This window comes from Bos grunniens, chromosome 14 (genome assembly GCF_055505025.1).
Source record: "Bos grunniens cultivar Pamir isolate PY7600 chromosome 14, Bosgru_T2T1.0, whole genome shotgun sequence".
NCBI classification, from domain to species: Eukaryota; Metazoa; Chordata; class Mammalia; order Artiodactyla; family Bovidae; genus Bos; species Bos grunniens.
This window is the reverse complement of record NC_141178.1, coordinates 45,246,777-45,273,896: the sequence shown is the minus strand read 5'-3', so window position 1 is coordinate 45,273,896 and position 27,120 is coordinate 45,246,777. Positions and strand designations below refer to the sequence as shown.

The following is a 27,120-nucleotide window of genomic DNA, read 5'->3' as shown; positions in this document are numbered from 1 at the left end:
TTATAATCTGAAAGAATGTGTTCTTAGAAATTTAAAATAACTGAAGTAAACATTAAAGCAAAAGAATGAAAAACAAATATAAAACATGAAAAATAAATAAGCAAAAAGGTAAACAATAGAGACTCAGTTAAGGAAATGAAACATCCCTCTACTGAGGGCTCCAAAAACAGAAGATGAGGGGTGGAAATTACCAAAGAAACAGTAAAAGAAAATTTCCCCAAGTTGAAGGATAGGAATTTCTAGATTGAAAGAGACCATCAAGCACCCCACACATGATTGAAAAAGAGACCTATTTAAGAGGGAGGAAACATATGTATACCTATGGCTGATTCAAGCTGATGTTTGGCAGAAACATCAGTATTGCCAAACACAATACTGTAAAGCAATTATCTTTCAATTAAAAATAAATAAATTTTAAAAATAAAGAATTTTAAAAAGAGACCCATTTAAAGGCATGTTGTCATGAAATTAGTACTTCAAAAAAATCTTCTGGAACTTTTGTTTCCAAAGAGGAAACATATCACATACAAAAGAACGAGAAAAAATGGCATTGGCTTCACACACACACACACACACACAAACTGAAATCCAGAATCGGTAAAGACATGCCTTCAAAAAATTCTGGAAAAATGATCTCCAACTTAGAATTCTATACTCAGCGAAACTGTTAATCATGAATAAAGACAAAAAAAAAAAAAAAAACCAAGCACAAAAAAAATGAATAAAGACAATTTTTTGTGGCATGCAGGATCTTAGTTCCCTGACCAAGGAACCAAGGATCAAACCCATGCTCCCTGCAGTGGAAGTGCACAGTCCTAACTACTGGACCGCCAGGGAATTCTGGTAAAGACATCTTCAAACCTGAAGGGTTTCAAAATTTACCTCCTGTGCCTGCCTTCTCTTCCTACAGGGAGAGTGAAACCAAATGATAAAGTAAACAAAGGAGAAGAAAAACACAGGATCCAGTAAGCAGGGTCCAGTCTACATGACACACAAAGGGAGTTCCCAGGATGAAGTAAAGGGAAATGCCTGCATGATCCACCACGGCTGTGGGGCGGCCCGAGCACAAGCAACCCGGAGCAAACAGGAGACACGGGCCTTGGGGGCATGACTCCTAGAGAAAACGGACCTGATAAATCATCTGTGGAAGACTATTCCCCTTCTGGGCTTCCCTGGTGGCTCAGATGGTAAAGAATTTGCCCGCAATGCGGGAGACCCAGGTTCGACCTCGGTGGGGAAGATCCCCTGGAGAAGGGAATGGCTACCCACTACTCCAGTATTCTTGCCTGAAGAATCCTAAGGACAGAGACTCCTGGCAGGCTACAGTCCACAGGATTGCAAAGAGTTGGACACAACTGAGCAACTTACATCCCCCTTCTGCCAAATATTTTGGCTTTTTCCATGATACCCCTCCTTTCAGTGCCCACTCCTGAGATTATAGACCCCTGCCCCCTGGGATGGCGAGCCTGGCCAAAGAACCTACTTGACCCAACATATCTCGAGTAAACGTGATGAGTTACGTGAGTGGAAACTTTAAGAGCCAGTGTGTGCTGTCCCACCAACCGGCTCTGTTCCAAAAAGAGGCTACTCTTCACTCAGTCCCAGAGCAGAGACAGCATGCAGCCAAACTCGGACAGACTTCTATTATGAGAAAAATCAAACAAAACAACTTCTCTCTTGTAAATCTCTGGAATTTGTGGGTAATTTGTTACCACAGCCTGACCTATGTTCTGACTGATATATCATCTGATATGTTTGACCATGTGGAAAAATGTAAGAATGTGGGAAGACCTAGTGAGAGGTACCTGGAAAATTAAGCGATTACATTCATTTATTTTAAAAATATTTATTAGCTCCTAGCATGTGTCAGGAATTTTTTCCTAAGGTACTAAGAATATGAAAAACAAGAAGGTTAAAGAGACAAATTTTTTTTGGCAATGTCACACAGCATATGCTCGGCAGTGAAAGTGCAGAGTCCTAACCACTGGGCTGCCAGGGAATTCCCAAGTGAAAGTCGCTCAGTCGTGCTTGACTCTGCGACCCCATGGACTATACAGTCCATAGAATTCTCCAGGCCAGAATACTGGAGTGGGTAGCTTTTCCCTTCTACAGGGTATCTTCCCAACCCAGGGATCAAACGCAGGTCTCGCACATCAGAGGCAGATTCTTTACCAGTTGAGCCACAAGGGAAGCCCAAGGAGGTGATTATTAGTAATTATTAATTTCAAAAAATGCTTATAGGAAAGAGAAAAAAATCATAACATACTTCTTGCCTCATCAGAGAATAATGTTCACATAGTTACCATATAAGAATTGATGAGAATAAAGGGAGGGTAAGCAGTGAGGTATGGAAGTAGTAATCTAAATCCTAATACACCATAATGGGATAATATCTAAAACTGATAAATCAAAAAATAAGTTATAAACATATTATGAAAAAAATAACACAAACTAAGTTAATAAGTTCAGGAAGGTTGCAGAATACAAGATCAATACATAAAACTCAATTGTATTTGTATACACCAATAAGTAATGTGAAATTGAAGAAAGTATTAATAAAATAACAATTTCATATGAAACAGCATCAAAAAGAATAAAATATTTAGGATTAAATTTGATAAAGGAAGTAAAGACATATATCCTATGTTTAGAATTGGAAGACTTAGAGATCAAGCCAGTTAATCCTAAAGGAAATCAGCCTTAAATATTCACTGGAAGGACTGGTGAAAGCTCCAATAGTTTGGTTACCTGATGTGAAGAGCTGACTCATTAAAAAGACACTAATGCTGGGGAAAATTAAGGGCAGGAGAAGTGGGTGACAGAGAATAAGATGACTGCATGGCATCACCGACTCAATGGACATGAGTTTGAGCAAACTCAGGGAGACAGTGAAGGACAGGGAAGCCTGGCGTGCTGCAGTCCATGGGGTCACAAAAAGCGGGACACGACTTAGCGACTGAAGAACAGCAATTGTAAAAAGGCTGTTATAAATATGTTGTTTACATCTTTGTTGTAAAGATGGCAATACCACCCAAATTAATGTACAGACTCTATATAATCCCTATCACAATCCAGGCTGGCTTCTTTGCAGGAAATGACAATCTTAAAATTCATGTGGAAATTCAAGGGATCCCAAAGAACCAAATGGTCTTGAAAAAGAACAAAGCAGGAGACCACACATTTCGTGATTTGAAAACTGACTACAAAGCTATAGAGTCAAAACAGTGTTACTGGCATAATGATACTTAGAGATGTAACTCAATGGAATAGACTTGAGAGGCCAGAAATAAATCCACACATGCATGGTCAATTAATTTTCATCAAGGGTGTCAAAATCATTCAATGGGGAAAGAACTGTCACTTCAACAACTGTGTTGGGGCCACATGAATGTGCACAAGTGAAAGAATGAACCTGAATGTCTACCTCACACGTACAAAATTAATATTGGGATGGCCAAAAATTCACAGAAGAAAGCATAGATGTAAATCTTTGTGTCCTTGTATCAGACAACTGATTTATAAATATGATGCCAAAACCAGAAGCAAAAGAAAAGAGAAAATAATAGGACTTCACCAAAATTAGAAACTTCTGTGCATGAAAGTGTCAAGAAAGTAAAAAGACAACATACAAAGTGAGAGAAAATATCTGCAAGTCATATATCTAATGGGGTAGTATCCAGAATGGGAGAAGGCAATGGCACCCCACTCCTGTATCTTGCCTGGAAAAATCCCATGGACGGAGGAGCCTGGTGGGCTGCAGTCCATAGGGTCGCCAAGAGTCGGACACGAGTGAGTGACTTCACTTTCACTTTTCACTTTCATGCATTGGAGAAGGAAATGGCAACCCACTCCAGTGTTCTTGCCTGGAGGATCCCAGGGACGGGGGAGCCTGGTGGGCTGCCGTCTATGGGGTCGCACAGAGTCGGACACGACTGAAGCGACTTAGCAGCAGCAGCAGCAGCAGTATCCAGAATACATAAAGAGTTCTCACAACTCAACATCAAAATGATAAAGAACTCAATTAAAACATAGGGCAATGGAGAGACTGTTAACACGGGGTTTCTTTTTGAGGTGATAAAAAAGTTCTGTGTTAGATGGTGGTGATGGTGGCACCAAATACTGAAAACCACTGACTTGTACACTTTTAAAAAGGTGAGTGTTACAATGTGTAAATTATACCTTAATTTTTGTAAACATTGAGAGAAAATATCAGTAGACACAGCTAACAGAGATGGCAGTGGTAACTTCTAGAGAGCTCTACCTTCTCTACAAACAGAGTGAGCTGATAACTACTGCTTTTTCTTGCATCTCTTAGTATGTCTGGCATTCAATGCTATAAATATTTATTACTTTGATTTTTTAAAACTTATTTTAAAAACCACTGCATCTCAAAAAAAAAAAAAAAAATCACTGCATCTCAACCCCATTCAAGGTCTCAGTGGAGTCTGAGAATGGAATGAAAATACATCATTAATGAATTATGCAATCCTCTTCAAAAAACATGACTTTTTACTTTTGGATAGGAAGGGAGTGGAATCTTGCCTGAACTCTATTTTCTTGAATTAAGACAAAGGAAAGCTTTGGGGAAAGGATGGCACAGAAATAGAGGTGGCATTAGTTAACTTAAAGTCAATGAAAATCTAAAATTAAGGGGAAATTTAAATGAGTCAAGAGCTTCTTATTTATAAAATTGATTTAAATGGTTATGCTTGAAAATGAGCTTGGAAAAAGGGAGCCACTGGACTTTCCTGGTGGTCCAGGAATTAAGAATCCACCTTCCAATGCCAGGAGAATGGGTTGGATACCTTCTCTGGGAGGATTTCACATGCCGTGGCGCAATAAAACTCGTTAGCCACAACTACTGAGCCCGCAGTCTGAAATAAGAGAAGCGACCGCAACAAAGAGTAACCCCTACTCACCACAACTAGAGAAAGGCCGAGAGAAGCAGCAAAGAAGCAGTGGAACCAAAAACAAACAAATAAATACATTTTTTAAAGGGAGCCATTAAGTTATAAAATACCTTCAATTTCCAAATGGAGATAAGAATAAAGCTATCAGAAATAAAGTACTTACCAAGCACTCTAGATCAATGTGACTCAAACTAATGGCTTGTATAAAATACAATAAAAATGAATAACTAGAAAAATGAAATTAAGGAATGAATACATACAAGCTACAAAGCCAAATTTTCATTATTAGATTTAACAGACACTGGGCTTCCTCGGTGGTTCAGTGGTAAAGAATCCACCTGCAATGCAGGAGACACAGGAGACGAGAGTGCCATCCCTGGGTCGGGAAGATCCCCTGGAGGAGGGCATGGCAACCCACTCCTATGTTCTTGCCTGGAGAAGCCCATGGACAGAGGAGACTGGCACGCTACAGTCCATAGCATTGCCAAGCATGGGACACGACTGAGGTGACTGCGCATACACGCCTATATACATTAGAGAGTGGGCCCAGGCTATATGTGTGTACTTGCATAGCAAAGGGTAGAAAATATCTAGGGACTTCCCTGGTAGTCCAGTGGTTAGAATGCCTCACTTCTACCACAGAGAACACGGGTTCCAATCCTGGTCAGGGAACTAAGATTCCATAACTTGCATAGTGCAACCAAAAAAAAAAAAAAAAAGATAGGGGCTAGACTTTATACTCATTAACCTTAAGGGAAAGGTTAAGAAAGAAAGAGAAAGGTTAAGAAAAAGAGAAAGAAAAGGTTAGGAAAGAAAAGGGACATAAAGGGGGAAATTTTTACCTTAGTTCATTCATACATTCACTCATGATTTATTTGAAAATCATGCACCAAGGACCAATTATGTTCCAGGTGGGAAGAAAACAATGACAGATAATAAGCAAGTAGACAAAGAACTTGAAAAGAAAGGAAAGAAAATAGGAATTCGGCAGGGAGAAGGGAGAGAGGGAAGGTGTAGGGAAGGGGAATGAAAGCAAATTCCAGAACAGCTGATAGAGTATTTTGTCCTGTCTCTTAGACAGTGGGTGCTAAATGGCTTCAGTTGTGTCCGACTCTGACTCTGTGAACCCGTAGCCAGCCAGGCTCCTCTGTCCATGGGATTCTCCAGGCAAGAATACTGGAGTGGGTAGCGAATCCCTTCTCCAGGGGACCTTCCTGACTCAGGGATAGGACCTGGGTCTCCTGTACTGCAGGGGGATTCTTTACCATCTGAGGCTCTAGGGAAGCCTAGTATACAGAAGCGAAGGAATACCTGCCCCCACCCTCCAGGAGGTGGAAGAGACAAGGAAGCATTCTTGTCTGGGGCTTCCAGAGTAGAATGGTCCTGCTGTCATCTTGGTTTTGGACTTCTGACTTCAGAACTGTGAGATAATAAATTTCTGTTGTTTTAAGTCACCAAGTCTGTGATAATTTGTTACAATAGCCACAGGAAATTAATACACCATGATTACAGTAAAGTTAAAATACCAAAACTTAGAATACTGTAAAATTGAATGAGAATTATTTAAAGCATCTTAATTGAGGAAGGAGCAGGTTAAATTCTTATTGACTGGCATTTATAGACAATTTACTATTTAAGCACTTTAATGTAATAGCTCATTTAAGTGTTACAACAATGCTCTGAAGTCATTACTATCCCTTCTTAGTATTTGGAAACAAAAAACCCCAGGTACAGAGGTTTAAATAACTTGGCTGATGTCACCCAGCCATGAAAGGGCCAATAAATTGTTGTTGCTGTTGTTGTTCAGTCACTAAGTTGTGTCTGACTCTTTGCAACTCCATGGAATGTAGCCCCCAGGCTCCTGTATCCATGGGATTCTCCAAGAATACTGGGATGGGTTGCCATTTCTTCCTCCTTGGGATCTTCCCAACCCAGGGACAGAACCATGTCTCCCGCATCTCCTGCGTTGGTAGGCAGATTCTCTGTCCATTAGAATTCCCCAACCTCATTCTTGTTGTGTTGGGAAACTCCTCCCCAACTGCATGTGGTCCTGATGTAGCTGTAAACTCAGTCCCACAGGGAAAACCATGAGACTCATACCTGCCAAAGTTCCCGGTACCCTCAGGCTCAGTGATGACTGAGGGGTGTTGCAGACATAGGGTAAAAAAAAGTTTAAGGAGAGTCTACTCTAAGACAGCTTTACCAATACTGGGAAGAGACACTAGTTTTCTTGGAGGTGCAAGGCTGGAAAGTATAGCTGTCAGTGATCCTCTTCCTCACCATTTGGGGAGAATTTGTAGAATAAAGCTAAGTAGAGCTGGGAGAGGGAGACAGAGCCCTGACTACCTCCTGTGAGTCCTGTTTCCAGCTTTTCTGAAGCTAGTGCCACTTTTGACTCTGGTTTTATCAATCCACTTATCTCTTTTAGCTAAAGCTAGTTTTGCTTGAAAACAAAAATAGCCCTAATACAAAGCCCAGGTTCAGCTTGAAATACGGAGAAATGGGAAGGATGTTTATGAACATTAAAAATAATCTGAACACTTCTTGGCCTTTTGGCTAAGATGAAGTGTAAACATAATCTGATTTCTTTCTGATGACTGGAGAGTTTGTCACTGATCTTAAAACAATTCTCTCCACTAAAATCCCGTATTTATTTTAAACAGGAAGTACGCATGTGTGCTCAGTCATGTCCGATGCTTTACGATCCCATGGACTGTAGCCCACCAGGCTGTCCATGGAATTTTCCAGGCAACTGGAGTGGGTTGCCATTTCCTACTCTTGGGTATCTTTCCAACCCAGGGATCAAACCTGCATCTCCTGCCTCAGCAGGGGATTCTTTACCACCTCGTCACCTGGGAAGCCCAACAGGAAGTGTTTTCCTCTTAATATTTGGTTAGCAGTTTATATATCTTCCTCTGTTTCTGCAATAGAATTACAGTTTGTACATTTTGTTGTTGTTCCCTTGCTGTGTTATTCTCCCAGACAAGTATTTACACTCCTGATACTAAATTACAGCAAAATTTGTCTTCCGTCCTCCTGGAAAAGAAAGAGAAATAACATTGCTCGTAACCTAAGAAACTTGGAAGTGAGTTAAACCAGTCATCCTGAAACCTGGCTGTGCCTCAGATTCATCTAGGAGAGCTTTATTCCCCTAAAGTATGAATTCTGGCTCCATTCCAAATCTCACTGGAAGAAGATTGAGTTGAATTGATTTAACACTCAGCAATGCTATATGGGCTTCCCTGGTGGCTCAGACGGTAAAGAAACCGCCTGCAATGCAGGAGATCCAGGTTCAATCTCTGGGTTTGGAGGATACCCTGGAGAAGGAAATGGCAACCAACTCCAGTGTTCTTGCCTGGAGAATTCCATGGACAGAGGAGCCTGACGGGCTACCATCCATGTGGTCAGAGTCAGACACAATTGAGCAAATAAGCACACGCACTGCTCTAGTGAATGAAGTTATAGTTCTTTCTTAAAGAAACAAAGATATAAAACACGATCTCTTCTGTCACTGGCCAGCATCCATGAGCTCATGAGAATCTGTTCAGCTTTGTGACTAGAGGAAAGACCATGGAAGACTGAGCAACAGATGTAATTCCAGCAACATGGAAATGAGAATACACAGATACAGTCCTAGAAATATTCTAGAGCTTTGTTCTGTGATGCAGTTGAGTTGCCTGGAAAGAGTTTAGTCCTTTTTGATACTTGCCTTTGGGTTTTTTGTGGTGGGAGCAGAGTTGGGAATCCATTTTTCCTTACTACTTAGGCAATGTTCTCCTGAATATTCCATGCTATGTCCCAGATATTACAGGGTTCCCCTCTCTGGCTGGGGAGAATACAAACTCTTCTCGGCCTTTTGTCGTCTCTTAGGGTTGCCCTTTTTCGGCGCAGTTCTTTTCTCAGACTCAGATGTGGTTTTCTCACAGGCTGAGGACTTGCTGGCTGCCACCTGCAACCTGGAACTCGCTGTTCCACGCTGGAACTCTCTGCACATTGCTCCTGTTTCTCAGCGCTTGAACCTGACAATGCTAGTTATGCTGGGCCCCCCTTGCCTTCCAGCTTTGTCTCCTCACAGAGGAGGTGGTGGGGCTCCACCGAGCTCCCCTGCCCACAAGGCAGCCTGGAAGACCCTCTCCAGGCAGGAAGCTGTGCTACATGTAGGGTTCACCACAGCTGCTTCCTTTCTCTCAGGAGCACTGTCCTTCCTTGGCTGATAGCCCACGTTTGGGAAACTGTTACTTCATACATTTCAAACCCATGGTGGCTCAGTGGTAAAGACCCTGCCTGCCGATACAGGAGACATAAGAGACGTGGGTTCAATCCCTGTGTCAGGAAGATCCCCTGCAGGAGGGCACAGCAACCCACTCCAGTATTCTTGTCTGGAGAATCCCATGGACTGAGGATCCTGGCAAGCTACAGTCCATGGGATCACAAAAGAGTCAGACAAGACTGAAGAGACTTAGCACACATGCATTTAGTTCTCTCCATTCTTTTCTGTTCTTTACTTTCTTTAAATTGGTCCTGCTTTCTTTCTGATAGAAACAGAGAGTAGAAAATGAGTGGTTACTAGGGGCTGGAGGTGGGGGAAATGGGGAGATGTTGATCAAAGAGTGCAAACTTCCAGTAAGATGAATAAATTGTTGTTATTGTTCAGTCGCTCAATTGTGTTCAACTCTTTGTGACCCCATGAATTGCTGCCCACCAGGCTTCCCTGTCCATCACTAACTCCCAGAGTTTGCTCAAACTCATGTCCATTGAGTCAGTGATGCCATCCAGCAACCTCATCCTCTGTTGCCCCCTTCTCCTCCTGCCTTCAATCTTTCCCAGCATCAGGGTCTTTTCCAGTGAGTTGGGTCTTCACATCAGGTGGCTAAACTACTGGAGCTTCAGCTTCAGCATCAGTCCTTCCAAGTGAATATTCAGGGTTGATTTCCTTTAGGATTTACTGGTTTGATCTCCTTGCTGTCCAAGGGACTCTCAAGAGTCTTTTCCAGCACCACAGAAAAAGTTCTGAGGGCCTAATATACAGTGAGGTAGGAGGAGAAGGGGACGACAGAGGATGAGATGGTTGGATCGCATCACTGACTCAATGAACATGAGTTTGAGCAAACTCTGGGAGATGGTGAAGGACAGGGAAGCCTGGCGTGCTGCAGTTCACAGGGTCTCAAAGAGTCGGACACGACTGAGCGACTGTACAACATTGTAATAATACCGTATAATAGGGAATTCCCGGGTGGCCTAGTGTTCAGAATTCCAGGCTTTCAGTGCTGTGGCCGAGGTTCAGTCCCTGGTTGGGGAACTAAGATTCAATAAGCTGTGTGTTGAGGCTAAAAGAAAACCAAAACCAAAAACAAAAACCCCAAAACATATTATAAACTTAAAAGTTGCTAAGAAAGTACATCTTAAATGTGTTCATTACAAAAAAGAAATGGTAGCTATGTAAGGTGATGGAAGTATTAACTGACCACACTGAAGTAATAATTTCACAATATGTAAATATATAAAATCACCATATTGCATATTTATTTATTTGGCCACACCGTGCGGCAGGCAGGGTCTCAGTTCGTTGACCAGAGATCAGAGCCAAACCCCCTGCAGTGGAAGTGAGGAGTCTTAAGCACTGGGCCACCAGGAAGTCCACACTATACACTTGAAATTAATACAGTTGTATGTCAATTACATCACAAACGCTGGGAAAACTTATATTAAAAAAATATATAATTCTTTCTTTCCATTTCTGCAGCACATTTCAGGAAGGTTCTGCTGTACCTTAGACTTACACATGGGAAAGCATTTTAGCTCTTTTTTTTTTGGCCAGGCCCTGAGGCGAAAGTGCCCCCAGTCCTAACCACTGGGTCGCCAGGGAATTCCCAGCATTTTCGCTCTTTATTGGGAGGGTCAGGCCATCTCTACAGGCTCTAAAATTTCACAGAGGTCAAGGGAGCCAAAATATTTGGAGTTATCCACCCAGATGTCTCCATCCCAAGTGTCAAAGTCTCAAACTATCCCAGCTGGGGCTTTGACCCTGGCATTAGAAACCTCTCTCAGCTGAGCATTCAAATATCCTTGAAACTGAAGGCTATTTTACTTTTGAACTTTGGTCTCCAGCTTTTCCTTCTCTCCCACTGCAGGAAATAAGATCGTCCTTGGCAGTTAACAAAGAGGCCCTCTGGTGTTCAGACACATTTTTCCATTGTGTGTTAACTGCCCTCAATTTTGCATTATCTTTCTATTGGGGGTGCTACAAACCGAACTGTGTTCCCCTTCTCACCCAATCCCCAATTCATATGTTAAAGTCCTAAATCCCAATGTGCTAGTATTGGGTACAGAAATAATTAGGTTTTGGAGGCTTCCAAGGAGACTCAGGCATAAAGAATATGCCTGATGCAGAAAGGCAGATTTGACCCCTGGGTTGGGAAGATCCCCTGGAGAAGGGAATGGCTACCCACTCCAGTGTTCTTGCCTAGCCGTGGACTGGACAGAGGACCCTGGTGGGCTATCATCCATGGGGTCGCAACAACGAAGAGAACAGTGTGTCACTTCTTGTGTCTCTCTGTGAGTGCAGGAAGAGGTCACGGGGGCAGAGATGGCAGCTGCCTATCAGAAGAGGCTTCAGATACTTTGCCAACACCTTGATCTTGGAGTTCCGGCCTCCAACACTGTGAGAAATCATTTCCTGTTGTTTCGGCCACTCATCAATGGGATTTAGCTATAGGGGCCCAAACAGGCCATCAGTGGTCAACAAAATTAACAAGCCAGCCAATTCCATTGTTCTCTCATAGTTTCCAAAGGCACGAACCATTGTACTGTCCAAGACGGTCTCCAATGAAACATTATTCCCAGGCATCACCTCACTGTCAGGGTGACAGTGAGCGATGAGGTCTCAAAACTCCGTCTTATCATCTTTTCGACAACACCCAGTGCAAACTGTGCTGATTCGGGTTGTTGAGGAAGCAGACACTGATTTAGGAGCATGGGAGGTTTGTCGTGTAGTTTGTGGAAGACAAAAGTCAGATGCGGCTGGGAAAACCAAACTACGATGCAGATATGAAACCTGTGACAGGAACAAGGGGAGATAGCAAATTTGGGTATGGAGAGATGCAGATGCAGATCTCCCCTAAAGGGAAGATCTAGAGCAAGTATTACCTGTTTGGAGAAGGTCCCACATTGGGCTGAAGGGGCCAGGCCCCCACAAGCTTAGTTATTGGCTGGGAGATAGTTGGGAAAGGGGCTTCCCAGTTGACACTAGTGGTAAAGAACCCGTTTGCCAATGCAGATGTAAGAGACAAGGGTTCGATCCTTGGGTGGGGAAGATCCCCTGGAGGACAGCATGGCAACCCACTCCAGTATTCCTGCCTGGAATCCATAGGGTTGCAAAGAGTCAGACATAACTGAAGTGATTTAGCATGCATGTACGCTTCAAAAAAGGGTGACTTTGGTTCTAAAACCAAGGCAGATTATCCCTGAAGGGCTTCAGTTAGGGGTAGGTACCAGCTAAGTACACTGTCTGCAGCTGACCAGCAAGTTACTTCAGGAAGGGAGATGGGAGCAGTGCGCCCTCACTGACACCATCACTGTTTGGTCACTCTGAGATATTTTTAGAGTGAAAATGTACATTTCAGCAGATTAAAAATTACATAACAATACATAGAATTTACTTATTCAAATAGAAACCAAAGGAATGACCATTTGGAACCAGCAGAAGCTCACCAAAAACAAGTTGCACCAGAAAATCAGCATCTCCTTTCTTTGATAAAACTATACAGAAATATGGCCTGAGAGGTGATAGTTTAATGTGTGACGGAAAAGCATTAGTAGTTTAAATAACACACTGGGCTACAGATACTGTAGCCTGCTGTCCTTTGCTTGTTTTAAACATGGGAAAGATGTAGAACAGAGGCTCTGAGGTGATATTGAAAAGGAAGGAGAGAGAATATGGTACAAGATGGAAAAAAAGCAAACAAAAAAACACAAGGCTCAACAAACAAACAAAAAAACACACAGCAGGACTAAAGGTGAAAAGACATGAATAAGTAACACACTTTGTTGTTGTTGTTTAGTTGCTAAGTCGTGTCTGACTCTTTTTGACCCCATGGGCTGCAGACCACCCGGCTCCTCTGTCCATGGGATTTTCCAGGCAAGAAAACTGGAGTGCATCTTCCCAACCCAGAGATCAAACCTGCGTCTCTTGCATTGGCAGGTGGATTCTTAATCGCTGTGCTACCAGGGAAGCCCAATCAAGGTGGAAGCTTCCTCAAATAAGTAATGAACTTTACTGGGGACAAAACAATACAATTAAGGGGGGAAAAAAACCCTACACAGATATAAGCAACATGCAAAATACAGCTTCAGCAATCAAAATCAAGTGTGATGTGGCTGCTGGAAAAAGTGAATTCAACCACAGGTATTACTAAAAGGAGTGTCTAAACCAGTGCTTCTCTAACTTGTTCTAAACAGCAAACCCTTTCTCCTAATGCAAACGTATACAGACCATCAATGTGAAACATACTCAAGTATTTCCCTGAGGTAATTCCAAGGAATTCCTAGAGCTGTGAGAAACAGCTTGAAAAATCTTTGACCTAAACCGGAGAGTAAATTCCATTCTCTTATTTGAAGTAGTGAGATCAATTCTGGTTGTTATTGTTGTTTAGTCGCTGAGTTGTGTCTGACTCTTTCGCGACCCCATGGACTGTAGCCCACCAGACTCCTCTGTCCATTGCGTTCTCCAGGCAAGAATATTGGAATGAGTTGCCATTTCCTCCTCTGGTGGCAGGGAGTGGTGTCAGATTCAGATTTAAATTCCAGCTCCATCACTTTTAAGCTGTGATTTTTGAGCAAGTTGATGACAGTTAAATTTGTTCATGTTCTCATACCTATTTCAGACCATTTTCATTCTTAGTTTTTTATTACTGAAAGCTTACTAATTCTGTTTAATTGAGGTAAGGTGTTCAATAAACTACAAATATTTAAAATGCACAATGTAATGAGTTTATATATAGGCGTATATACATATATATACACACACACGTATATGCACATCTGTGAAATCAAGATAAGAAAAAGAACATATCCATCACCTCCATAAGTTTATTCACACCTCTTCTCACCACTCTATATTCTCCAGGTATCTGGAGAATATAGGTATCAAACAGGTATCTGATTTCTTTTTTGTCCTCATGTTATGCAGGATCTTTGTTCCCCAACCAGGGCTTGAACCCATGCTTCCTGAAGTGGAAGCACACAGTCCTCATCACTGAACTGCCCCAGAAATCCCTGGTTTATTTTTTTTTAATTGAAGTTTAGCTGATTTACCAACAGCATGTAAGTTTCAGGTATACAAAACAATAATTCAGTTTTTAAAACTCATACTCCATTTATAGTTATTAAAAATACTGGCTATATTCCCTGTGCTATACAATTCGTAGCTTATTTTATACATAGTAGTTTGCATCTCTTAATCCCCTATCCACATCTTGTCCCCCTTCCACTTCCGTCTCCCCACTGGTAATGGAGTTTGTTCTCTGTATCTGCGAGTCCACTCCTTTCTGTTATATTCACTACTTTATGTCATTCTTCGGATTCTACATACGACAACACACAGGACCTGTCTTCCTTTGACCCATTTCACTACGCATAAACCCTTCAAGTCAATCCATGTTGTAAATGGCAAATTTCCATCTTTTTATGGCAGAGTGGTATCTCATTATGTGTAATACATGTGTACATATATATGTCTATATATACATACACCACATCTTCTTTATCCATGCATCATCCCACCCCCAACTCCTTTCCCCTTTGGTAATCATGTTTGTTTTCTAGATCTGTCTGTGCCGCTGCTGCTAAGTCGCTTCAGTTGTGTCTGACCGTGCGACCCCACAGACGGCACCCCCCTCAGGCTCCCCCGTCCCTGGGATTCTCCAGGCAAGAGTACTGGAGTGGATTGCCATTGCCTTCTCTGTGTCTGAGTGAGTCTGTTTCTATTTTGAAAATAAGTCCATTTGTATCATATTTTAAATACAAGTGCCATCATATGATAGTTGTCTCTGACTTATATTGAAAAGCAGAGACATTACTTTGCCAACAAAGGTCCGTCTAGTCAAGGCTATGGTTTTTCCTGTGGTCATGGATGGATGTGAGAGTTGGACTGCGAAGAATGCTGAGCGCTGAAGAATTGATGCTTTTAAACTGTGGTGTTGGAGAAGACTCTTGAGAATCCCTTGGACTGCAAGGAGATCCAACCAGTCCATTCTGAAGGAGATCAGCCCTGGGATTTCTTTGGAAGGAATGATGCTAAAGCTGAAACTCCAGTACTTTGGCCACCTCATGCGAAGAGTTGACTCATGGGAAAAGACTCTGATGCTGGGAGGGATTGGGGGCAGGAGGAGAAGGGGACGACAGAGGATGAGATGGCTGGATGGCATCACTGACTTGATGGACGTGAGTCTCAGTGAACTCCGGGAGTTGGTGATGGACAGGGAGGCCTGGCATGCTGCGATTCATGGGGTCGCAAAGAGTCGGACACGACTGAGCGACTGAACTGACTGGCTTACTATGATAATCCCTAGGTCCATCCATGTTGCTGCTAATGGCATTATTACATTCTTTTTTATGGTTAACACCCTATTGTGTGTGTGTATACACACATATATGTATGTATGTATATATATCGGAGAAGGTGATGGCAACCCACTCCAGTACTCTTGCCTGGAAAGTCCCTGGTAGGCTGCTGTCCATGCACTGGAGAAGGAAATGGCAACCCACTCCAGTGTTCTTGCCTGGAGAACCCCAGGGACGGGCGAGCCTGGTGGGCTGCCATCTACGGGGTCGCAGTCGGACATGACTGAAGCGACTTAGCAACAGCAGCATGTATCCCTATGTGTGTATATATATATACATCACATCATCTCTATCAGTCCATGAACACCTAGGTTGCTTCCATGTCTTGGCCACTGCAAACAGTGCTGCTATGAACACTGGGATGCATATTATCCCATCGAATTAGAGTTTTCTCTGGATACATGCCCTGGATCGTATGGCAGTTCTAAATTTCTAACGATCCCCCACACAGTTCTCCAAAGTGGCTGCACCAATTCACATTCCTATCAACAGTGTAGGAGGGTTCCATTTTCTCCACACCCTCTCCAGCCTTTACTTGTAGACTTTCTGATGGCCATTCTGACTACAGTGGGGTGATCAATCTTGAGTTTTGATTTTCATCTCTCTGATAATAAGCAACATTGAGCATCTTTTTTTAATCAATTGCTTTTGATGATTTGTGTCATAGTTAAGAAGTCTTTGCCAAATTCAAGATCTCAGATTTTCTCAGTTTCTTAAAGAAATTTCAGTTTTTACTCTTAATTTAGGTGTATGATTCATTTGGGATTAATGTTTGTATATGGTGTGAGGTAGGATTCTTCAAATGCACTAGTACCACATGTTGAATAGATTAACCTTCCCCCCTAGAAGTACCATGGCATTTCTTTTGAAAATTACCTTTGGACTCTCTGTTGTGTTCCACTGATGTATATATTTATGCCAATGCTTTATAATCAATTCACATCAGGGTCATCTGCTGTCTGCATTACAATTAAGCCTCCTGTCGTAACTCTTCCAACCCATGGCCAAGGTAACTTTTCTGAAGTGCATATCTGATTCTGTCAGTCACTACTGCCCATAAGATAAAATCAAAACTCTATAACCTGGTCTTTCACGTTCTAGCTTTAGTTTTATCTTGTATTTTCCCTCATTCAAATTTCACGCTGCACAGTTCCCTCACCCTTGGTTTTTCTATTTGCTGTATGCTTTATCTCAGATGCAAATACTCTTCAGCTCCCCCGGAATTCTTTCCAGACTCCCTTAGCTTTGATTATTCCTTAAAAAAAAAATTATTTTTTGGGAGTATAGTTGGACTTACAGTGTCATATTAGTTTCTGACGTTTCACAGCAAAGTGAATCAATTATACACATGTATCTACTCTTTCAGAGTCTTTCCTGTGTACGTCATTCGAGTAGCGTCCCTGTGTTACACAGTAGTTCTTGTCGTTCAGTTGCTAAGTCGTGTCCGACTCTTTGCGATCCCATGTACTGCAGCATGCCAGGCTTCCCTGTCCATCACCAACTCCTGGAGCTTGCTCAAACTCATGTCCATTGAGTCGGTGATGCCACCCAACCATCTCATCCTCTGTCACCCCCTTCTCCTCCTGCCTTCAATCTTTCCTGGCATTAGGGTCTTTTCCAGTGAGTCGGTTCTTTGCATCAAGTGGCCACAGTATTGGAGATTCAGCAACAGTCCTTCCAATGAATATTCAGGATTGATTTCCTTTAGGAGGGACTGGTTGAGTAGGTTATTAGTTATCTATTTTATGATTGGGCCTGCTTTGATGCTCACTCTGCATCCTATTATTACCCTATGACATCCCTGTCCTCCCCTCCCTGCCAGATCATAACCTCCTGGGGACCCAGCACAGACTCGGTATTTGAATGTGTATAAAGTTAAACAAGACAGGTTCTTGTTCTTGAGAAGCTAGCAACATGGGGTGGCGTGCAGAGCAGTAAACCATATCAGATAGTGTCACTCCCCACCCCCCCACTTTAAATGCTTTCTAGGTCTATTTTTTCTGCTTTTTTACCCTGGTATCTTGTTTCCAGGTAATCTTTGTGTACAGATCACTGAATTGAAATGAATCACTCAAGTTATACAGGAATAACTTGAGGCTTTCTTCAGAGAGAAACTTCCAATTGCTTTTGATCTCCTCGGGAGGACACAGCCAGTCAGGGACTTCATCTTAATATACATCCAGTCTGACATTCCCCAAACCACTCCAGGGTGCAAGTTTGAATCAGGGCTGTTTTCCCAAGTGATCCTTCCTCTGGGAGTGGAGTTCTACTAGGCTCTGGCTTTATGTTAGTTTTGATGGGTGGGATGTTGGCAGAGTAGCTTAGACCCATTTGGGGATGTTCTGGACTTTGCTAGGCAAACATCCCTATGATGTTGCCCAAACAGGGGCTCAGTTTCCTAATTTCCTCCTAACCGGCAAATGCCCTGAGAACAATGGCAACTTTGCCTGCTAGGCCCATGGAAGCCATGAAAAATCAATTTTAGTCTTACCCTGATTCATGAAGTCCTACATCATTTGGCTTTTGGCTTCTGCTCCCGTCTCTAAACCAGCCACACCATCCTTTGGGTTGACTTTCAGACAAGTCCTGTCCTAGAGCTTCTGTACTTGAAACCTTTGTACTTGCCTAGAATTCATCCATAAAGTTTGTATTTTTCAAGCCATGACATAACTTGTTCCTCTGATTGTCAGAAACTACCATTTATCTGTGGGCCCAGATGGCTCAGTGGTAAAGAATCAGTGTGCCGATGCAGGTTTGACCCCTGGGTCAGAAAGATCCCCTGGAGAAGGAGATGGCAACTCACTCCAGTATTCTTGCCTGGGAAATCCCATGGACAGAGGAGCCTGGCGGGCTACAGTCCATGGGGTTGCAGAGAATCATAGAAGACTGAGCACACACATGCATGCATGCCATTTATCTGTACCCCTTCACATTCAGCACTTTTGTATTATCTATCTTCCTTATTATAGGCCCTTGGAAGATATATACTTTTCTTACCTGCCACCTTTCTTGATATAGGATAGGTCATCACTAAGTATTTGCTTAATGCCCATTCTTAACCTTAACGACTGTTAGGCTTATTTTTATGATCTCAGAGTTCCGCAGATATATTGTTTAAAATAATCATATTCTTAATTTGTGAACATATTCAAGCAATTTACCTCAAAGATAAGGCATTTTATAAAAAAACAAAGCCAATTAAGAATGACTCATGATTAAAGCAAATTTTTTCAAACTGTCTGGGACAGTAAAGGTAGAGTGTTCTAACATTTCACACAGATGATGGTTTGCTTTAGATTTGTTCAAAAATTGCTAGTGCCTATGTTTCCTTGAAAAAGCTGGGATAAAAATACAAGTACAATCAGGTTAATTCAACTAACATTTATTAAAAGCTTTTGTGATAGGTACCGTGTGCCACAGTGCTGGGTACACAAACACAAGTGAGACATCGTCCCAGTGGAAAGCGTTCAGGACAGAAGGCTGGTAGGACAGCCTTCTAAAAGGGAAGGACAAAGATGATAACCTTATAACTAAATTTGTAGTGGACCTTGAAAGTAGAAAAGGAGATAATGAACATTCCAGCAACAGGGAAGAACATTAAAGAACACAGTAGTCTTTTTGTGCTGTTATCTATGGAACAAGGTGTGTAGGGGGCTGAAGAGCAGCCTGAGAACACAGGGCCAGGCAATGAAAAGTCAACAAAGGGACTGGAGAAAAGGAGAAAATACCAGAGATGGTTTAAAAAGACAGGCTCAGCAGGACTTGATGAAAAATGTCAGAGAAGACTGGTAAATAGTGCTAGATTCTTCATTTGTATAATTAGGTTGGATAGGAATGCAATTAACTATAACAGAAAAGAGAAACAGACATTTGGGAGGTTGAAAGTAGAGATAAAGAGATTTTTAATGTTAAGCTGAATACCTCTTCTGTAGGACAATCATCCATATTAGCATCATGTATGATTACATGTATTTACCTACATTAAGCACTTGAAGGTCAAGTACATGTATGAAAGGTATTTTCTGCCTTATTTCAGCTTTCCTTATTTGACACTTTTATTCAGTCAATGTTTAATTTTGCCATGTGTTACCTCAGTGTGAAAAGTACTACGGAATATAGGGAGGATTTCAGTAAGACCACTTATCCACATAGCTTAAACTAGTGGAGAAAAGTCATCCCTTCTGTGAGAGGTAGAAATTATTTTAAGGATTATAAAAGAGGGAGAGAGGGCCATCAAAGTACAAAGACAAACCTTGCATTTATCTAATCAGCTACTCATCTAGTTGTTTGGGGCTGTAGAAACAGCTTGCAGAGATAAAAGAGCTTTATGGTAGCCTGGCTGCCCCAGTGGAGGAGTACAGTGTTCCTGGGCAAGCAGATCTCCTGTGCAAAGAAAACTTAAGACTAGCAGCAGGGCACACTGAATTTCTTCCTGCCAGGAATATCTGAGATGTGGAGATATTCCCTTCTGCTTATTTCTTTCTTTTCAGAGCTTCAGGAGCCCCTCAGTTATATAAGTTAGTTGATCTGTCTGTATACTTGGTAAAGTATCTGCAAGTTCTTTACAGCATATCCAGCCTGAAGTTCAGGAGCACCAGACTCATGATTAACTCGAAGTCTGGTCTCAATTTCCATCTTTTCTGAAAATGCCCAGTCTTTAACCAGGACTTAATTAATTGAAGTATGAAGAATCACTCAAATATACTAGGCTACACTAATAAGCAAAGATGATCTTTAAATAAACAAAGTGCTTTAGTGACTATCTTCATTCTGTTGTATTCATTTTGGAAATGGACACATTACTATCTCCATAATCTTTTAAAGATCACAGTCTTCTGCAAAGGGGAATTACTATGTAATTTTTCACATTATTATAAACTACAAAAAGTTTTAATATCTATCCAATTTAGCATTGAAGTCTACAAAAAAAGAAATCAATGACAACTGCTTTATTATTAAAAGTTACTGAGTTCCATAAAGCACACAATGTAGTTTATATTCAACTAACAAAAGTTTCATACATGTATTTAAAAATATATAATATATAGATTTATCTGTCAACATTTATATTCTATTTAAAAAGCAGTAGCTTTACATATTTTACAACTTGATTTTATAAAATATATACATCCACCCTATGCAAATCTTCCAGCATGAGCTTTCATTCCTATTAATAAAATGCACAATTTGTATTTCTGAATATTAAGAGAAAAATGGTACCAACTAAAAATAAAAAATTCATTATAACTTGAACATGCATCTAACTCTTGGCTACTAGATAACTGACCTAATAATCTATTCAAATAACTGTGTTACCTTGAGCTTGACAAACAATTTGCATTATGTAAACAATCTGTGGTTAACCATGAAGAGACTTGCATTTCTAGGTATCTGAAACAATCTACCAAATTCTTTGTTTGCCCTGTTTCAGGTTTTTAATTAGAGAGGCAGGATTCTTCAATTATTTGATGTGCCATGAAATCTGACAAGTCGCACCTGACAAGCCAAAGCCCTGTGAGTTTTGAAGCCACACTTTTGCCTTTGAGAAAACAGCTCTGAGAATTATTGTAGGAGCAGTTTTCTCAAAACCCCTGATGATGTGTATACCAAGAAACAGAACAAGAACTGCTTCTCCTTTCTCCAATCAACTGCATTGAACTTGCAAAACTCGAGTTCTGGTACGTGAGGATGTACTGACGTCTATTCAGACATTCCTGCCACATAGTCAAAATAGCTTCAGATATCACACTGTTTTACTAACAAAAAATTTTTTATAAAAAAGATATTCATGTAATAATTTTTGAGATTCAACCCCAAATAAAAGTTGCAATACTACCATTAGAGAATGAAATTAAAAAAAAAAATCTAAATTATCAGGAGCACAGTCAGAACTAGAACTTCAACTTGAAGGACAGAGATCTAAGTTTGAAGTACAAATTTAGATTCCATGGACCTTAGTGATAAGGGTGTATATAAGTCTGTCTTTAAATTCTGCTGAGAAGATAAAAATCTCCCACAAATTATTTTTAAAAAATAGTTCCATCCAACTCTCAAAAATGATTAACATTTAATCATTAAATGTTAAAAACTTAAAAGGAAAAGCATGTTCATCAAAATAAGTAATTTAATTCATTAGGGCAATAATTTGTCTTCGAGGGACTTCCCTGGTGTTTCAGTGCTTAAGACTTTACCTTCCAATGTAGGTGGTGTGAGTTCGATCCCTGGTTGGGGAACTAAGATCTCACGTGCCTCAGGGCCAAAAAAATAAAAAAACATAAAACAGAAGCAGTATTGTGACCAATTCAAAAAAGACTTTAAAAATGGTTCATATCAAAAAAAAATCTTAAAAAAAAAAAGGCTTTGAGAGAGTCACATCCAGAAAGTAAACAAAATTCCCTCAATATCAGTATTTAAGAACTAAATTAGAGCTAACTGACAGCGTATTTATCAAGCAATTATTCAACAAGTTTAGCCATCTACTGATGGACTAAAATTATTTATCAGAAATTTTTGTAGGATGGAGTCTTTTTATTAAAACTTTTTTTGGATATAATTTTAATAACCCTCTGGATTTCCTATTCTCAAGAATGGGAGAGGGAGAGTAAAGGGGAAGGGAGGAAAGAAGGGAGGGAAGAGGGGAGAAAAACTGAGTGGTCAGAGGGGCACTGAAGACTGATCCACTGATACCTGTGAGATGAGAAGGTAGAAAAATAAAGGAGGAATAAAAACAAAGACTGCAAAGAGGACTAGAGCCAGGAGGTGCGGATTAAAGTCACCTTCTTCACAGACCTTAATTATGCAAAGGTATCAGCATAAAAGAATAGTGCAACAGCTGGCTTTTGGTAGCAAAGAATCCTCAAAGGGACATTCAGTCAAGCCTCAGCTCTTTCTGAAAATAAACGTGCATACACAAGTTACAAACCTTATGCATTCAGCTAAAATATGTACAAAAAACTAAATAAAAGTGAGATGGAGAAATATAAGCAGCAGTAACCATAAAGGCTGAGAACTAGTGACACCGAATTCTTTATTAAAAAAAAAAATTTTTTTTTAAACACACAGTACCTCCTCTTCTCTTCTATTTTTAGGAAGAAGCTTTAACAAGTTTTAAATGTCTCAATTCTCAAAAACAATAGGCTTTTTAAAAAATAAGACTTGATTACCAGAAACAAGTAATATGTGGTTACATACCATTTTCATACCATTACTCATTTCAATTTATCTTTGATGCAACCTGGGAACAATTAAGCAGTCACTAGATACCTGTTTTAGAATCTGAAGAAATTATTATCCACCACAGGAATCTAATGATATATGTTTTTGCATATAGTTAAAATTTCAAAAGGGAAAAAAGTAGCTAACTATTCTCATTACTTTGTACCAAATATTTATATACCTAGTCAAAACAATAAAGATCAAGATCTTTCTCCAGATGAACTGTATATAAAAGCTATTTTTAGCATTTTCTTCCAGGGATTAAAAAAAAAAAGTCTTATTTCCCTGCTGGCTAAAAAGGAGGAATTTAAATTCCTTAAGAGAACTGCCATAAAATTTGTTTTTAAAAATTTATCTTAAAAAACTGAAAACCATTTCTCTCTTTAAAATCTATGGCATTAATTACCTACTTGACTTTTTTTTTTTTGAAAGGGCACCAAGTTTGTGATCTAAGCATGCAAAATAAGGAACTGAATGTATCACTGCCTTAACAGAATTTGGCAAACCAGAAAAATGGCCTTAAAATAAATAAATAAATAAATAAAAAGGAAGAGAGTCCATGCTGTCTAAATCTGAAGGTCTAATTCTGTAGAGCTCTACAGCAGACAGTGCCTCACAGAGGGAATGAGGGCAAGAGGGAAGTAGCATGTTCCTATGTACACACTTGCTTGGTATTCTGGTTGTTATTCAACAACGTATTACAGAGAAATATTCTTTTTATTATTACAAAGTCGGTAATTGCCCCTTCTTGAGCAGTGACTTAGGTAAACATCTTTACGTCTTTTAATAATGTAACATATTTAAAATTAACTAAATCTAAGTGCACATGAGTTTTCAGTGATTCCTAAAGTTCAAGGAAGTAACGCAGGTGTTATCAGACTGCAAATTCTGAATGGTTGGTGCATCTATGTTTTAGAATATTTCGTCCTGTCTTCTTTCCCTTAAACCATAAAATGTACCAGAGTTATTTGGTTCTCCTCTACTTTCCTTTGCGTCATCTTAATTTATTTTATGGTATCTCTATGTAGAGAGAGAGGTATGTTAAAATATTATTATTCATATTAAAAAATTCAATTGAGACTATATATGACCTATTAATCTATATGATAGCAATGTTATCCTTTGACCTGGTATATTAATTCCTTTGGTGAATAAATGCCACAGGTCATTTCCTTATAAAAGGATTTTAGTAAGAGGACCAGCAGTATGGAGAGAGATTTCCCCCACCCCACCCAGGAAAATGACCAAGTGAATCAGTCAGTAGTTTAGAGCAGTTATGTAAAATATGAAAAATACATCATTTACAGCTGCAATTTTCATATTAAAAAGCAGTTAAAAACTAAGAGCAGTTCAAAGCATTCCAAAAAACATTTTTTTTGTCTTAGCTAAACTGGCCAACTAATAGGACTGATAAGAGACTGCTGAGAGAACTCACGTACATCTAGGCAAGACAGAACAAAAATGTTTTTAATTTTGAACAGTGGTAGTTGCTATTAATAACTAGCAGTATAAACAGTGTCCACAATTTGGTGGCTGGCCATAGTTTAAAATTTTTTTCAAGTTAATTTCTACAGCAGACGTATTTTTGAAGTCTACCCACCCCTGAGTTCAACAATTATACTTTTAGAGTGTAAAATTATATGCCCTTAATTAACAACATGTACAAAGCTACAAAATTTCATCTATACAGAGATTAAAAACAATTTTTAAAATATTATCTGCCAATTACTGATTGGATGGTTTTGCTGGGGTACATATTTCAAACCTTTCAGCCAACTGGCTTTCATTTTTAAGCCCAAATTGATTCATATATTCACTGTAGGATATGTCATAGAGTGCAACAACAGGCATTAGTAAAAATAACATTGTAGTAGAAACAGATTTTGCATATGCGAAAAGGTAATTTATAAAATACATTAATTGCTTTTTAAAAAGAGAACCTAGTTGCAGTATCATTAACTTACATGGTACTGAGAGTTGGACCTTTCAAACAATTTTTTTTCTATAGAAAAATGTTGTCTACCTGTAAGTGAAGTCTTAAATAACAACAAAACAGAACAAAACAAACAAATCCCTCTAGAAAAAAAAACCTGTATGGTTGTGTGAGACAAATAAGCAAACATACCGTTCTATAGTGTACTTTTGCCTAAAATTTAAAATAAAAATGTCCACACTCTTTTGTTAAAACATTAAGCCTCTGTCAAAAATGTATTTCTTATTTTAGGGTACAGGATAGTAGGACAAGATGATACTTACAAGTAAAGAAAATTTACAAGAAAAAACTTGACAAAAGTTTTTCAATTAAAAGTATCATAACATTCAAACTTGACTTCAAACATAACAAAAGAAACAAAATTGCAAACAAAAATGTTTATGGATTTTCCAAACATAAATAAATGAAATAGTGTTTAGGCAGTAGGGCTCATGCTGATGGCTAGCAGGAAGTAACAGAGTGTCATCTATTTGGAAAAAATTGATAATATACAAACAATAAGCCCAAATTATGGACTACAGCAGTTTAATAATCACTGCCATTTTTCTTACTTCCAAAATAAAGCCTTGATTAAACCACTTATACCCTATATTACTCATACCTTTACTTCAGAGATTGAGGAACTATGTACAACAAACGAATTTATTTTCACCATAGGGATAACACATTGTACCTCTCTGCCAATGTTACTTGAAAACCGTCCATGTCAAAACAATTTGACAACAGATATAAACAATTCAATAAATACGCAATGATCTTTCATTACAGTCCTTTAAAGACGCATGTTAAGTCATGCTGTTAACCTTAGGTTCACAGTGCATAGAATCCAAATATGAGCAGTTGGGGTGACTTTCAGAGTAATGTTGGATCCCTCACTTTATTTATAATCCCACTCTAACCGTTAAGTTCATGTCATAGGCCCTATCACGCATTAATCATTGAGTGGCAGAAGGGTGAAATTTTTTCCTGTTACAACGTCCATTGCCGGCAATGAACGTCACAAAACCGCCAAGGAAGTCATTGTTATTGCACAATACATGAGGACCTGGAACTTTTCAAAAGCTTAAAAAAATAAAAATAAAAAATGGAATTATATTTGACATTTCCTGACACCTGCATTAATACTGTATGACTAATCAAAGCATGTCAGTTGCCTGGACTCAACCAGCGATCAACATGCGCCCCGAATGCACACGAGTAAAAATGCAGTCAAAGGAAGCAGTCTTCATTGCCTATAGGTCACTTCCAGTCAAAGGTTAAAGTTCAAAGACTGAATGATCAAAGTGCTCATTTTCTCAGTAGGACTATCTTCTGCTAGGAGGATGAGAACAGTGGCATCAACAAGTATCATCTTTAAGAAAAGGAGAAAAAAGATAATTAAAACAGTCAAGCATGCATAAGTAAAAGTTACAAGTCAGTCTAATACAGCGAAAATTTCAAGTAGCAAGAAGAACATGGTTTACGTTTCTGACTCATCTCCCTGGATCCCCTGCAAAGGAGTCCATTTTGTGTTCAAGTATATATTTACAAACAAATCAAACTCTAGGTTTTCAGAGAAGTGGTAGTTTGCAAAAATTTTAAAATGATATTATCAGTACGTTAAGTTCTATTTAAAATAATAAATTGATATGTGTTAGCACCTATTAATGATTACCAGTCATCAGAGAATTTTTTTACAGGTAACAATTTAAAACTATAATGAGATGGCAAGTAAACTCACAACCAACACTGTCACACTGCTTAACAAAGACTAATACAAGTCGTGTCTGAAGGAAGTAACTTTACAAATGAGGAATAATCTCTAACTCAATCAACAGTAAATGTTATTAACTTCTCTTCAGAAAATAAATTTTCAGGAAGTATATATATATATATGCAAAGGAGGTCATTTTAAAAAATCCCAAAGATTTAGTGACACCTTCTGATAGCTTCAACACATTTATGTAACATAAATTCTGGTGGGTTCATCACTTATTTCACAACACTTACCTCACAAAACATATTTGAAGGATCGTGACGATTAGTTATTATTTATGAAGTACCTTTAGAAAGATTTAAGACCAGTGGCAACTAACTCAAAGTTGTGAAAGCTCTCAAGGAGAAAATTCTGAAAAACTGGCCAAAATGTTTTACACAAACCACCCCCTATTAGGATTGATATATTGCTCATAAAGACGCAATGAGAACTAAAAAGCAGTAAATCTGACTTCTATGCTGGGCAAATTAGTGAAACATTTCACAATCCTATACACCTTAAGGGTAATATAAATGGTGAAATAGACTAAATTTTAAAAATAAGCTGTATCTAAGTCATTAGAATCCTTTAAATAAGTAAATAACATCTTTAAGAAGAGATCAAGTAAATAGTTTACAGCCTCTGCC

At 39.6% G+C, this 27,120-nt stretch overlaps 1 protein-coding gene across 15 annotated transcripts in view; it reads right to left on the bottom strand.

Annotated features, from left to right (window-relative positions):
* UBE2W (ubiquitin conjugating enzyme E2 W) overlaps positions 1 to 27,120 on the bottom strand; it is a 91,494-nt gene that overhangs the window by 4,702 nt on the left and 59,672 nt on the right. For 9 of the 15 annotated variants that reach the window (XM_086336469.1, XM_086336464.1, XM_086336474.1 and 6 more), the window contains one exon: positions 22,541 to 26,089. The exons of the other annotated variants lie outside the window; for them this stretch is intronic. In XM_086336469.1, the coding sequence (XP_086192595.1) occupies positions 26,076 to 26,089 (14 nt within the window). In that variant the 3' untranslated portion in view covers positions 22,541 to 26,075. Of the gene's footprint in view, positions 1 to 22,540; positions 26,090 to 27,120 lie in introns of those variants that run through there. 15 annotated transcript variants of the gene reach the window in all.